At 44.4% G+C, this 14,896-nt stretch overlaps 1 protein-coding gene across 1 annotated transcript; it reads left to right on the forward strand.

Annotated features, from left to right (window-relative positions):
- Positions 1–437: 437 nt before the first annotated feature.
- Positions 438–5,238, forward strand: PGCKA1 (PDCD10 and GCKIII kinases associated 1). The gene is made up of 2 exons (XM_074147321.1): positions 438–479; positions 2,458–5,238. The coding sequence occupies exons 1-2, from the start codon at positions 448–450 to the stop codon at positions 3,410–3,412; spliced, it is 987 nt and encodes a 328-aa protein (XP_074003422.1). The 5' UTR covers positions 438–447; the 3' UTR covers positions 3,413–5,238.
- Positions 5,239–14,896: the final 9,658 nt, after the last annotated feature.

Raw genomic sequence — 14,896 nt, forward strand, 5'->3', positions numbered from 1 at the left:
CCGAGTAAAAGATGCTGCAGATGATAGCAGTTTACTGGAGTTCAGGAAACAACTGGACAAATTCATGGAACAGAATTCCACCAATAGGTGCCAAATGAAAAAAAAAAAAAAAAAAAAAAAACAAACCAAAAACCAAACCAAAACAAGACACCACCAAAAAAACAACCCCAGCACTACTCTCTGACTCCCAATCATAAAACTTCTTAGGAAAATATTCTAGGAGAACCCCACTATGTGTTTAAGAACTGTTCATTTCTTCCCCAGGTGTTTCCCCAATCATACTGCATCCATTCTTGTGTCGGGATCTTTCTCTTCAGCTAATAAAACCCTTCTAAACATCAGCATCATTTTCAATGCAATTGCCCATACATTCATTTCATGATGCTTCACTCACTCCCCCTCTCCCTTGCCTTCCCTCTCTCTCTTTTCAGATTAAAGAAAATCCAGATGGGGTGCAGGTGCTGCAAAATGATACAAAGGTACAACAGAACAAGAGTTGCTCAGAGCGAATAAAAGAAATGCATTAAAACATGTGTCTGCGCTCCCCCTACACCTGTTGCTTAAATTAAGCCTACTTACAAAGGTTGGAGTTTTCCCTGAAGTCTACATTATATCTTTACAGTCATTCCAGAGCACGGGATAGCAATTTCCTGTGAATGTCCTTTGGATTTAATGTAGTGAGGGCCATTCGATGGCTGATGGTACAAAACTGGGAGGGGTGGCTGACACAGCAGAAGGCATTGCCGCCATCCAGAGAGACCCGGCCAGGCTGGAGAGCTGGGCAGAGAGGAACCTGATGAAATTCAACCAGGGCAAGTGTAGGGTGCTGCACCTGGGGAGGAATAACCCCCTGCACCAGGACAGGTTGGGGCTGACCTGCTGGAGACCACTTCCGAGGAGAAAGACCTGGGAGTCCTCGTGGACAACAGGATGCCCGTGAGCCAGCAATGTGCCCTTGTGGCCAAGAAGGCCAATGGCATCCTGGGGGACATAAGGAAGAGCGTGGCCAGCAGGTGGAGGGAGGTCATCCTGCCCCTCTGCTCTGCCCTGGGGAGGCCCCATCTGGAGCACTGGGTCCAGTTCTGGGCTCCCCAGTTCCAGAAGGACAGGGAACTGCTGGAGAAGGGACAGCAAAGGGCTACAAAGATGATAAGAGGCCCGGAGCATCTCCCTGCTGAGGAAAGGCTGAGGGACTCGGGTCTTTTTAGTCTGGAGAAGAGAAGACTGAGGGGGGATCTGATCAACACCTATAAATACTTCAAGGGTGGGTGTCAGGAGGATGGGGCCAGTCTTTTTTCAGTGGTGCCCAGGGACAGGACAAGGCACAAACTTGAACACGGGAAGTTCCATCTCACCATGAGGAGGAACTTCTTTGCTGTGAGGGTGGCAGAGCCCTGGAAGAGGCTGCCCAGAGAGGTGGTGGAGTCTCCTTCTCTGGAGACATTCCAAACCCACCTGGACACGTTCCTGTGGGACCTGCTCTGGCAGGGGGTTGGAGGAGATGATCTCCAGAGGTCCCTTCCAACCCCACATCATTCTGTGATTTCTATAATTCCCATCCCACAGAATAACTGTCTGGGACTGAACTCATATTTACAAAGCTTTTTCCTCTTTTAGGTAGCATGAGCTTTCCTCAGTTTAGTAGAAGGAGCACAGACTTTGTCAGGTCCTCCCTCTCCTCCCAGGCAATGAAAATGAGCTACAGCTCCTTGCTTCCATCACAGATTTTAGATTTAGTCAGTTGTGGAAACAAATCTGACGTGAAAAGTCTCCCTGGAGAAGGAGACTTTCTAGTCTTAGAAAGACAATGCTTCAGCCCTACTTGATGGTTACTCCTTCACTTGGACACATCTCTAGAACAGGTAAGGAAGTGGGAAAGAAAACTGGTGCTATGAGAGAAGGCGGGGAGATAAAGGAAAGAGAGGAGGTCTGGAAGAAACAAATCAAGGAAAAGTTAGAAGCAAGAGGAAAAATTAAGAAAGAAAGAAAATGGGAGGGGACAAAAGTAAAAAAAAAGAAGTAAAGGATGAAGAGATAAGACTTGAAAGGAAGAACATCAGGAAAAAAAGGGAAATATTTTAGCAACTACACGAGGACGTACTAATGAATCATCTATGTGATGACTACTCATTGGCTAATATACCCCTCAGAGAAAATAAAAAAAATAAAGCCGGAAATATGCAACAAGCAGCACAGGGTTCTCTGACCTCCTCCTTATGCTCCTGGTGACTCCCACTGCAGGGGTTAGTCACAATCAGTCCCGGGAGCCCCAGTCCCACAGCACAGCTGAGCATCTCCAGCCAGTTGAGCTCATTCTCAGGACTCCAGGTAAACCTTAGTGACACCAGTTCCTCAAGATCTCCAGTTTACAAAAAAATAATTAAGCTTAATCCTTTTCTTAATTATATTGATTGACAGCATAATTAACATTTCCTCTATGCTTTTTCCTTACTCCAGCTATATTTTTGATCCAGAAGAAGTACAATCACCTGGATGTACTCCTGAAGTCAACAGCTACAAACACAATGAGCAAGGCAGCAAAAAATCCAAATTCAAAGAGAACAGTGACATCCAAGAGCATAAAAATGAACTCCAGAAGGATGAGCTAAACAGAACAGAAAATAAAAATCAGGTCCACAGCACAAAAGAACCTCTCTGGAACCACGGAGGCAGTGATTTTCAGGAGGATGGTGCTGTGAAGTGTTTCACAAAGCTTGATGTCACGGTCAATGGCAGCAGCTCCTGTGTAGGAGCACACCCCGTGCTCAGTCCCAGAACAAACCCAGTGAAAGAAACCAGTGACCAGGGAACCTCCAGCCAGTCAGCAGAGGCTTCTTTAACCATCAACAGAGACTTCTACACCAAATCAAATAGGTCTGGCCAAGAACTTGACCTAGAGGAGGGCAGACAGAGGAAGGCAGCCTGCAACGAGCCAAACAGTATTCAAGGTGGGAACTCCTGGTCTGCAGAAGACAGCACCATTCTCCAAAGCAGCGCAATAGCGGACACACAAACCAACACCATACAGCTGCCAGACATTGATTATCCCCAAAATGACAATCAAACTGGGAACCATGTTGAAAAAGACAGCTTTTCAGTCAATTGTGCACATTCAGACCAAAACACCAGGCCTTCACCAATACAGGACCAGGACCTTTGTGTGACTCTGCCTCCACCTGTGAAGGAAAGCAGTATTGGACCTTTTAAAATTGACTCCACGAGTTTGAGTGAGGGCGTTCCTGGTGGTATCACTGCTGTGACTGTTCCCAAAGTAGCACAGGCACCCGCACACCCCAACCACAAAGATGCCAATGGAGAAATTGAGGAGGAAGATGCAGAAGTAGCGGCAGCTCTGGCTGCACTGGAAGCTGCAACTGCGGGGGAAGACCTGGAAGATGATGACGAGTACTAGAATGAAGGCTTTTTTCTAATACACTGGGTAAGATCCAGGTTTTATTTCTGGATCTGTATGAACACATGTACAGCACATGTGGAGAGCTGTTATGAACAGCATATATAAAAGGAGCTGGGACTAAAGCTCTGTCCCTTCAGCTGTTTTACACAGCCTTTTAATTTCTGTTGCCCGAGGTACAGATGTGCTCCCTTGGCTAATTAATGGTAATACTAACACTCCTCTCTCTGGGGCCAACCAGGAGGGCAGAGCATCATTTCTTCCACGTAGGATATTCTGCTGTACACACACCTCACCCGGACTCATGCACACGTTTCCTTTGGTTTTGACCCTCAAGAGGGTCTGAACACACTAAATGTTCCAGGTTCAGAGAACTTCCATTATTTAAAAGAGAACCACAGAAGCCATGGAGTTAGAAACCACAGATTTTCATAAGGTTAGCATGAAAAAATAAAACTGACTCAAAGTTCTATGATCTAACGCAGCGTGAAATAGGGAAGGCAGCTCGGCTTGTGCTTCACTGCGGTTATGGTTCCATTCCGGGTTAAGCCTAAATCTGTACATGCGCAGCTGGCATTAGGATGATAACCTTATCACAGAATGATATGGTTTTGGAAGGGACCTCTGGAGATCATCTCCTCCAACCCCCTGCCACAGCAGGGGCACCCACAGCAGGTCCCACAGGAACGTGTCCAGGTGGGTTTGGAATGTCTCCAGAGAAGGAGACTCCACCACCTCTCTGGGCAGCCTCTTCCAGGGCTTTGCCACCCTCACAGCAAAGAAGTTCCTCCTCATGTTCAGATGGAACTTCCCGTGTTCCAGTTTGTGCCCGTTCCCTCTTGTCCTGTCCCTGGGCACCACTGAAAAAAGACTGGCCCCATCCTCCTGACACCCACCTTTTGAGTATTTATAGGTGTTGATCAGATCCCCCCTCAGTCTTCTCTTCTCCAGACTAAAAAGACTGAAGTCCCTCAGCCTTTCCTCAGCAGAGAGATGCTCCAGGCCCCTCATCATCTTTGTAGCCCTCTGCTGTCCCCTCTCCAGCAGTTCCCTGTCCTTCTGGAACTGGGGAGCCCAGAACTGGACACAGTACTCCAGATGGGGCCTCACCAGGACAGAGTACAGGGGGAGGATAACCTCCCCCTTATCTCTGCCCTTCCACCTCCCCTGGGCTTTGTTTGATACCCCAACTGACCTGCTTTGGTTCATTAAGACAGTAGAAGCCTGGCCAAACCCAAGACAGTGGGTAATGTTCTGTCAGTTTAATGAGCTGAAGTAGCTCAGGTAAGAATTGCACACACACTGTCAGAGGTGCTGGAGAGGGATCAAAACTCAGCCCCTACCAGTTTGGATAGATTAAAGCTGTTGTGAAACTACAGCCTGAGACTTCTCAACTCTGCTAAATTTTCCAGGCACACATCGCTTGTCTTAACAATACACTTTGCAAACAGGTTGCGTCTCAGACTTCCTCAGCAAGATGTGTTTTGTTTCTATAAAAATAGGGAGAGCCCGCGTGGACCCACCCCTGGCTCTGCTGCAGTCCTTAAACATTCAGCAGGAAAGGGAACCAGCTTCCAGGTTGAATTAAGTGTAAGATCTGAAAATATCAGAGCTGCATTCCTGGAGCGTTTACCCTTCCTCTCATCTTCAGACCCGTACATTAACCTTACTGGTGGAAAGCAAAGGAGATAGAGATCAACTTGGTGCTGCCATTTCATCAAAAGTGGGATCTTAATGGTTGAAAAGAAAGTCCTTGATACTTTATACTGAAATTTTGTGGTTTCTGAGTCTGTTATAAACTCTTAATAAAATTTTTTAATCATATGAAAAATCAACTGGTGGCTTTTTTGTGCTTTATGCATTTTCTGCTTATATACCAGCTGCATAAAAATAAGTCCTATAAGATACATCCTTCCTTAGATATATGGAAAGCACCAGCTATGTATTTGCCAACAGTATATGCTGAGCCCTAGTCTAACCATTAACATACATAAGGATCAGAATATTAGGAGGTGGGTTTTAAGTAATGTGTAGATATTTAAATTATTTCTGTTTAAACGCATACTCCTTTCTTTCCTCCAAATATTGGAAGACCAAATCAGGATTTCATTTTCTCAAAATATTAATGATATCCCTAACAGCAATTAAAAAACCTAGTCTTAGCTTCAAAAGAACAAAATTCAGCTAGATGAAAGTCACCACGTTGTACCTCTAAAACAAAAAGCTTTAGAAGTTTTTAAAGTATCACGGTACTGTTTATCATTTGATTTCTCTCTTACTTTGCTACTTTTGTAGGACCTTCTAAGCACTGCATACATTAAATAGTGCCTACAAGTTTTACATGCAGGTTTGTGTATCAAAGATTACTTTAATACTGAGTGAGAGTGGAAGACTACTAGATATGGTTATGCCAGGACATAGAATCATAGAGTAGTTTGGGTTGGAAGGAACCTTTAAAGGTCATCTAATTCAACCCCCCCTGCAATGAGCAGGGACATCTTCCACTAGAGCAGGTTGCTCAGAGCCCCATCCAACCTGACCTGGAATGTTTCCAGGGATGGGGCATCTCCCACCTCTTCTGGACAACCCAGGCCAGTGTTTCACCACCCTCACAGTACAGAATTTCTTCCTTCAATCTAGTTGAAATCTATCCTCTTTTACTTAAAACCCATTGCTCCTTGACCTGTCACAACAGGCCCTGCTAAGATGTTTGTCCCCATCTCTCATATAGCCCCCCTTTAAGTACTAAAAGGCCACAATAAGGTCTCCCTGGAGCCTCCTCTTCTCCAGGCTGAACAACCCCAGCTCTCTCAGCCTGTCTTCACAGGAGAGGTGCTCCAGCCCTCAGAGCATCTCTGTGGCCTCCTCTGGACCTACTCCAACAGGTTCGTGTCCTTCTTATGTTGGGGGCCCCAGAGATGGACACAGAACTCCAGGTAGTGTATCACTAGAGCAGAGCAGAGGGGCAGAAACCCCTCTCTCACCCTGTTGGCACACTTCTTTTGATGCAGCCCAGGATATGGTTGTCCTGGACTGCGAGCGCACACTGCCGGCTCACCGGTACCCCCAAGCACTTCTCAGCAGGGCTGCTCTCAATCCTTTCATACCCCAGCCTGTATTGATAGCAGGGGTTGCCCCCACCCATATGCAGGACCTTGCACTTGGCCTTGTTGGATTTCATGAGGTTCACACAGGCCCACCTCTCCAGCCTGTCCAGGTCCCTCTGCATGGCATCCCTTCCCTCCAGCATGTCAACTGCTCCACACAGCCTGGTGTCATCAGCAAACTTGCTGAGGGGGCACTCGATCCCACTGTCCATATCATCGATGATGATACTGAACGGTACTGGCAGCACATGTCTGCTTTTATATTGTGAGGGCCCCCGAGGGTACCACCAGGCCTGACTCTCCCTGCTCACCTTCCCAGGGCTCGTTTCCCCTGCCCTGCCCAGGGCCAAAGACCCCCTGTCAGCCTCCCGGGGGTTTCAGACCCTGCCCCAATTCCCCACAGCCCAGCCGGGCCTCCCTGCAGGCCCACGGCCCGGCCGCAGGCCCCACCAGAAACACCTGGAGCCCAGGCCTAGGGCAGTGGGACAGGCCCCGGCTGCAAGGCCCTAACCTTCCATAAACCATGAAAAATGACACGATTAAAAAAATGTTAAAGAAAGAAGTGCAACACACACCCCAGGAAACTTACCCAATTTTTCAGTATCCACTCAAGCTTCATCTTGCTCCCCAAGAATTAAAAGAGACTAGAGGAGAGCACCAGGTCAAACCCCACCAGCTCCCTGGACTCTCCAAACCAGGCACCTCTTTGAGAGGAGACGGCCCACAACTGGGGAGCACCAGGTGGCTTAAATCCTCCACAAGAGATCAGCTGGGCCACAAACATTGCATTTCCTATGGCCCAGGTTTTCATCAAGGCCAGGTTGGAGGGGGCTTTGAGCCAGCTGGTCTGGTGGGAGGTGTCCCTGCCCAGGGCAGGGGGTGGCACTGGGTGGTCTTTAAGGTCCCTTCCCACCCAAACCATTCTGATTTTATGGTTGTCTGAAACATAAGAAAGGCAAAAATCAGCATAAAGCAAGTATTTTCACTGCATCGGAAATAACTGGTCGATGCTTCTCAAACAAAAACACAAAACCAAGAACAACAAAGTCAGGCCTATGCATACCTCAAACCTGCAGGATACGGAAGGCTTCCATAAAACAAATCTATGAAGCATCACCAACATCCAGTCTTCTCTTATCTGCTATCTAAAAGTGCCTTTTGCAGATTTTTGGGTGGGGTTTTTTGTTGTTTTTTAAGTATATATGGTTTTTATACTTATATAAAGAAATATACTTATATAAAGAAATATAAAGAAATATATATGCCAAGAAAGCCGAGGTGGAAGAAAACCAACGCAGTTACAAACAGAAAAAGAAACGAAGGCGTATAAAGGTTCAAGAGAATTCTTCAAGTGAGAACAACAATAAGAGTAATTCTGAGGATGAGGACAATGATGATTCAAAATCTCCTGGAAAAGGCAGGAAGAAAATAAGGAAAATTATTAAAGATGATAAGCTTAGAACAGAAACACAAAATGCACTTAAAGAAGAAGAAGAAAGAAGAAAACTTATAGCAGAAAGAGAACGGGAGAGAGAGAAATTGAGAGAGATGATAGAGATAGAAGATGCTTCACCTCTGAAATGTCCCATTACAACTAAGCTGGTTTTAGATGAAGATGAAGAAACCAAAGAACCATTAGTGCAGGTTCACAGGAGTATTGTTACTAGACTGAAACCACACCAAGTAGATGGTGTTCAATTCATGTGGGATTGCTGTTGTGAATTCCCTGCCCATGGCAGGGGGGTTGGAACTAGATGATCTTTAAGGTCCTTTCCAACTCTAGTCATTCTATGATTCTATGATTCTATATACGTGTTTATTTTCCTTCAGCTCTACCCCGTCACAACTGTCAGGAATCCTTAGCCATTTCTCAGACTGCAGTACACTTCTCAGAACACATGTGAAAGAATCGATTATTTCAGAAATAATTTTTAAATACCACACACCAGTTCCTCCATAAAAACCCGCTTTTAAATAATTATGTAAGAACCAAATCATCTTCAGTTCCCCAAGATGCTGATGCAAAGAAATACAAACTCTGCCCACGCGGACAACCTGCCATTTTGCTCAGAGAATTGTGAAATTAAAATTTAATATCTCGATAAAACAGAGAAAGCCACAGGAAAAATTTACTGGAATCAAGAGTAAACTGTGTATTTTAAGACTTCTCTCAAAAACGATGCAGTTTTTAAGACACTTCCTCCTCTTTACCCTAACTTCAGATACCAATTTATTATGTTTCCTATATTCAGAGGACTCAATTATGAAGAGGAGCTTAAATGTTTTAGTTTTCCTTTGATACAAAAGGACTTAAAGAGGGAGCTGGTTGGCCAATATCTATATGTGTTTCTATATTTGACGTAATTCTGTATAGGTGAGTGTGAAGATGTATGTAGCAATAAAGAACAGGCAACGGGATGGGAAACTATTCTAGGAGCTGGTATTTCTATGGAAGATTTTGCATGTTGTACTGTTATTCTCCAAAGCCAGTAATACAGCTTAAAGGGAAATCGTAATTTTGTAACTTCTGTTTATAAGCAAAGAGTCATTGAGTACGAAAAAGCTTAGCACCTTCTCATTTACCACTGGATTATGAAAAAAATCTCAGACCACTGCAGAAATCCCATATATCCCAACAGGAGCAGAAGAGGGCCCAGTCCACCCAACTCAAGGAAGTTAATTATTTCCTAGAGGAAGCGTTACGGGGGAAGTTTGTTTACACAGCAACAGAAGAACCTGGAATTTGATACTGCAGAATTCTTCAGCAAACAAAAGCCTAACAAGAGAGCAAGAACCTGGAGATAAAGTTCACACAGATTTATTATTTTTTTTTATAATTTTTTTTTCCCTTTTAAAGAAAAAAGGCAATCAGCTGGGCAAGTGTTGCTATGGAGACTTCCCATTAAAAATTAAAATCCAGAAATAGAAAGTCCATTATTTTCTAAAAGATACTTTAGATTTGATTGCTTTAAAGTAATCTAAAAATACCAATTTTTATCATCATTTAAATCATGAAAACAAGAAACACCGACTTAAAAATAAAAAAAAAAAACTTGACCTTACACTGTAGTTTCAATTTCCTAAATGTGATTTAGTTTTCCAAAAGATTAATTCTTGCTGATGTATCACATTTTGCTAATTGAGACCAGACTATCTCAACGTTTATTAAGGCCTGTGTATATGGTATTTCCTACATTTATTCAAATGCCTAGATAATACATTTTAATTACATTGAAACAATGGATCTTAATAGATTATTTATCTTGAATTGTGATATCTCTCCTTGCACGTAGATGGAAATTGGAATCCATCTCAATCGCACAAGAGCATCACTTCAAAATTAAACATATTACAACTTCCTTAACATGCTGAATACACAAGAAAATAAATTTATCAACATCGTTCTACATTAAAACTGAATTTATTTTTAAAAGGAAGTTTTATCAGCAGAATTTTTGGAGATATTGTGTCCTTCTAGGTTTTACAACATCTATTTCACACAATGCTTAAGAGTAACTGTTAGAAGCAGATTAAGACTTTTTCATTGATCCTTCCAACACAAACTGCCCTCGGCAAAGACAATTTTTTTTCCTACCATCATGAAATCAAACCAGAAACTCCTCAGCTCCTTCCCTGGCCGGGCTCTCCAAGTTTAGTGCATTCACACAGACAGCAAGAGACCTCAGTCTCAGAACTCCCTTCTCCGTTAGGGATTTCACTTGGCACCTCAGGGGGGATTGTTTTTAAACTTTCCTTCAGTTTGAACCTTCACAATCATTTTTCTAAACTTCAGATCAGGCAATCCTTGAACTGAACCAGTTGGATAAACAGGAAAACAGCAAATACTGCCTGCACCTACAACTGCTACTGACTGACCACTTCGACAAATTCTTGTCCCGCCTGCTTTGGGAAGTTTTCCACGTCAAACAATGAGCTGTTGGTATTTTGGAAGCAGCTAAATGTTCACCCTGGATTCTATAAGAGATTGAAATAAATTATGGCAATTTTATGCCTTAACATCAGCACTCACAGCTCTAAGTTTGTATTGTTAAATACAATTTTAAGTTTGTTAACATCAACACAACTTTAATTACTCCCCACCTCTTCCTCCTTCAGTCAGAGAAAAGGAATATTCCCTTGTACAGCTTAATTCAGAGAAGAGGATTCTCTCCGTGAAGCGGGAAAGACAATGGGCTGCCTTGATTTGGTTTTCAATCCAACTGCTGAAGTACAGATCCCAAGCAGTCACCTCACAGTCGTTATCAACAAAACTACGGAGGTTACTGTGGGTGTTCCCTGCTCTGAAACTTGACTGAAATTATTATAGATTTAAAAGGACGTAACAGATTTTTGCTGTACTTCATAATTCAATTACTGTACCTTACCAACTGGAAAACACTTTATTCTGTAGCAACACACAAAAAACCTCCAGTCTTTCAGGAAATACAGCATCCCAATGTTATGCCAGGTTGCAGAGGACTTAAGTACTGAACCAACCCCACAATAAAACCACGTCACATGAGGACTACGGTTTAATGTGCTTGCTCATTGAGCTCCTTTCTATTTACTCTGGGCGAGAGATCACCTTGATTTTTATGAGGGTGCAGAAGCAGAAAGGAACGAGGCAACAGCCACCGCTGTTCACTTCAACCTCGAGCATGGCCAGATTTTCAAATAATCTGTGCTCACGCATGGCATCTCCCTGCTCTTAACACTTGGAGCTGCACCAAGTGATAGACTTACGCAAAAGGATGGGAAGGGAAGTGACAAAGGCCAGATAACTACAGGGCAAAATTAACACATGAACGAGATTAAAATACCGTTTAAATATTTGAGGACAAACTGTAGGGATCTGGCCAAGAATAAATAACAGGTTGTCTCCTTCTCATGTCTAAAGGTTGGTATCTAAATGAAGCTTTGCTTTCCTATAGTTCTCATTTGAGAGCTTCTGCCAGAAACAAGATGGTATCAAATGAACTTAGGAACATTCCTCAGATTAGGTGTTCCATGCAAGCTTCAGAAAAAAGTAAGATCCACACAAATTTCCTTATTTCCAGTACAAGATGTGGTATATTAAGATGCCGTGGCCAAAAGTGGTCAAAAGTTTCTCCAGAATCCATATTCAGGAAATATCATATCATATCAGGAAATATTACAGATTTTTAACGCCACAAATTTCAGTTTGGTAGATAAAAGCAACACAGGGGTTAATCCAACAAGTATATTTTGCCGGAACAGTGCTGTTGTCTGATTTTGGTTATTGTTAATTTTGAATGATTAATCTCCTGTTTATGTAGACTTGCATACGAAATTCATCCAGTTTGCATCTGAAAAAAAGAACTGTACTAAAGATCCAACATTAACCAAAATCAAGTGGAATTATCAAAAGCCCTACAAAATAATACACATAATACACCCTGACTGGGAATTACTTTTCCAGAGCCGCGCGTGAGCATTAATTACCAGCCGACGCACACCGCTATTGTTTTGACATACGCCACACGGATCCTGTTCTTCCTCATGGCTTTGATTAAAAATTTGGCTTGGGGAGAAGTTGACATTGTTCCTTTTAATAACTGCAGCAGCTACTTCCAGGCTGCTGCAGCCTCTGTACCCACCTCACCCTTTCCTTCCCTGGGGCACAGGGAGACACCCCCCCCTTCCAGGGCAGCAAAACACTATTGCAGAGAAACAGTGAGGCGCCTCACATCTCCAATGAAATTAAATTAGAGCTTTTAATTCTTTTTATTTATTTTTTTTGTTTGACATTGACACACTGCAAAAGTTGTCAGAACGCTCCATAAAAGCTTCAACAGCTCCCTCTGCTGCCAAATAATATATATTTCAGCTGCTCTATGCAAAACCTGGTTGAAGCTGACAGAAAAATGACAGATCATAGAATGGTTTGGGCTGGAAGGGACCTTAAAGACCTTGGGCAGGGGACACCTCCCACCAGACCAGGTAGTTTAACAATCTCCAAAGTTCGCTGCTTTTGCTTTTTGCTTTGCTTCTCTTTTAAAGAGAATTATTTTGACTGTAAATCAAAATACTGAAGGCCAGTAAATAAATAGTTGCTATTTTCATAGGATAATTTCAAAATATTATCTTATTCAATGCAAAAAAAATCACACCATGTTACCTGGGTATCGAGCTGGATATACAGTGACCCAGAGGGTTTACACATATAAAAAGCGTGGGGTTACACAGAGAGAAAAATACACTTTCCAGTATAACCCTTCCTTTGTACAAGAGTTACGCTGCCCCTCATCTTGCTGCCGTTGCATCTCGACAGCACTAGGGGCTGCACAGATATAATTTTAGAGGCGTTTCGTTAAGATCCAACAGGTCTACTCCGCAAAGGCTCTAGGAGACAAAGCAGGCCTGGCTGCACGTCCCGAAAGGCAGGGCCCAGCGTTACCCACATAAGGCCCCTCCGTGTCACAGGCGACTTGGTAACTCTTCTTACCTAAATTTACCAGCAAAACTTACCACCAACTCACTCATCCCCCCAGTCCGGTCACAGATAATTCAGAGGTCACTTACTTTAACAGCACATTTCAGTCATTGCTGGTGTGTCTCCTCACAGGCCTCTGCGGCCTTCTTCCAGCGCCGCAGGCCTGGCCCTCTCCTTGGAGAGTGAGAGGAACAAACTCTTAATTTCCCAAACCCCTCAGCTTCCTTTTCCTCATCCATGCGGCTGGATGGCCGCACTCAAAGGGTTGTGGTCAATGGTTCAATGTCCAAGTGGCGGCCAGTGAGGAGTGGAGTTCCTCAGGGGTCGGTACTGGGACCAGTGCTGTTCAACATCTCTGTCGGAGACATGGACAGTGGGACAGAGCGCACCCTCAGCAAGTTTGCCGATGACACCAAGCTCCGTGGCGCAGTCGACACGCTGGAGGGAAGGGATGCCATCCAGAGGGACCTGGACAGCCTTGAGAGATGGGCTTGTGCAAACTGCATGAAGTTCAACCAGGCCAAGTGCAGGGTCCTGCACCTGGGACGTGGCAATCCCAGGCACAAATACAGGTTGGGCGGAGAATGGCTGGAGAGCAGCCCTGAGGAGAAGGACTTGGGGGTGTTGGTGGATGAGAAGCTCAACATGAGCCGGCAGTGCGCGCTGGCAGCCCAGAAAGCCAACCCCATCCTGGGCTGCATCAAGAGAAGCGTGGCCAGCAGGTCACGGGAGGTGACTCTACCCCTCTACTCTGCGCTCGTGAGACCCCACCTGGAATACTGTGTCCAGCTTTGGAGTCCTCAACACAGGGAGGACATGGACCTGTTGGAACGGGTCCAGCGGAGGGCCACGAAGATGATCAGAGGGCTGGAGCACCTCCCCTATGGAGACAGGCTGAGAGAGCTGGGGTTGTTCAGCCTGGAGAAGAGAAGGCTCCGGGGAAACCTCATAGCAGCCTCCCAATATCTGAAGGGAGCCTCCAGGAGAGCCGGAGAGGGACTCTTTGTCAGGAGATGTAGTGACAGGACAAGGGGTAATGGTTTTAAATTGGAAGAGGGGAGATTTAGATGAGATATTAGGAGGAAATTCTTTCCTGTGAGGGTGGTGAGGCACTGGAACAGGTTGCCCAGGGAAGCTGTGGCTGCCCCATCCCTGGAAGTGTTCAAGGCCAGGCTGGATGGGGCTTTGAGCAACCTGCTCTAGTGGAGGTGTCCCTGCCCAGGGCAGGGGGGTTGGAACTCGATGATCTTTAAGGTCCCTTCCAACTCTAACCATACTATGATTTCGACCCAGCCTTTTACTAGTTTTGCCTCACCAGATGATCTTAACCCGGGCGGCAGTAGCTCTGTGGAGGGGTAGTTTTAAAAAAAAATAAAATAAAATAAAATAAATAAAAAAATCAGCCTGCCCCACCACACGTGGTGCTGAGAAGAAACTGTGTGTCCAGAGCAAGGGATAAAAATTACATTATGGCAAGAGTAAACAGACCCGCAGCACCTCCTTGAATGTCCCTGACAACTGGAGAGGAAAGGAAAAACTTTAAAAATCAACAAGGATATGGAAAAGAAGAGAGAAATGGAAGTTGCGTCCAGCATCTGCCAGTACTTTGAGCGTAAGTGGAAACTCCCCTCAAACAAAATTCCCCAAGTTCAGGACTTCACACTGAGAAAAAAAATCTAAATCTAAATCCATCTTTATCTGGCCAAATCTTACATGTTGTTCATTTATATTATATAGCCAAGGTTTAACCAGTCTATTTTCATGTTTATTTGTTTTCTTACCGTGTTTCAAAAATACATTGCACTTGTGCTCTGTGCTCTTCACAAGTAAAATCAGGTTTTATTAAAGGCAAAAGTAGCTCCCTCATCTGTTTTGCTCCAGCAGCATGAGGTAGGATCCTGGATTTTGGAATAAAGTGTCTGT

This window comes from Numenius arquata, chromosome 5 (genome assembly GCF_964106895.1).
Source record: "Numenius arquata chromosome 5, bNumArq3.hap1.1, whole genome shotgun sequence".
Taxonomy (NCBI): domain Eukaryota; kingdom Metazoa; phylum Chordata; class Aves; order Charadriiformes; family Scolopacidae; genus Numenius; species Numenius arquata.

Bases quoted from the DNA above. Each gene is read 5' to 3' on its own strand.
- PGCKA1 (XM_074147321.1), top strand. From the start codon at position 448: ATGGGGTGCAGGTGCTGCAAAATGATACAAAG. The intron at 480-2,457 runs GTACAACAGAAC...TCCTTACTCCAG, and splicing joins TGCTGCAAAATGATACAAAG to CTATATTTTTGATCCAGAAG.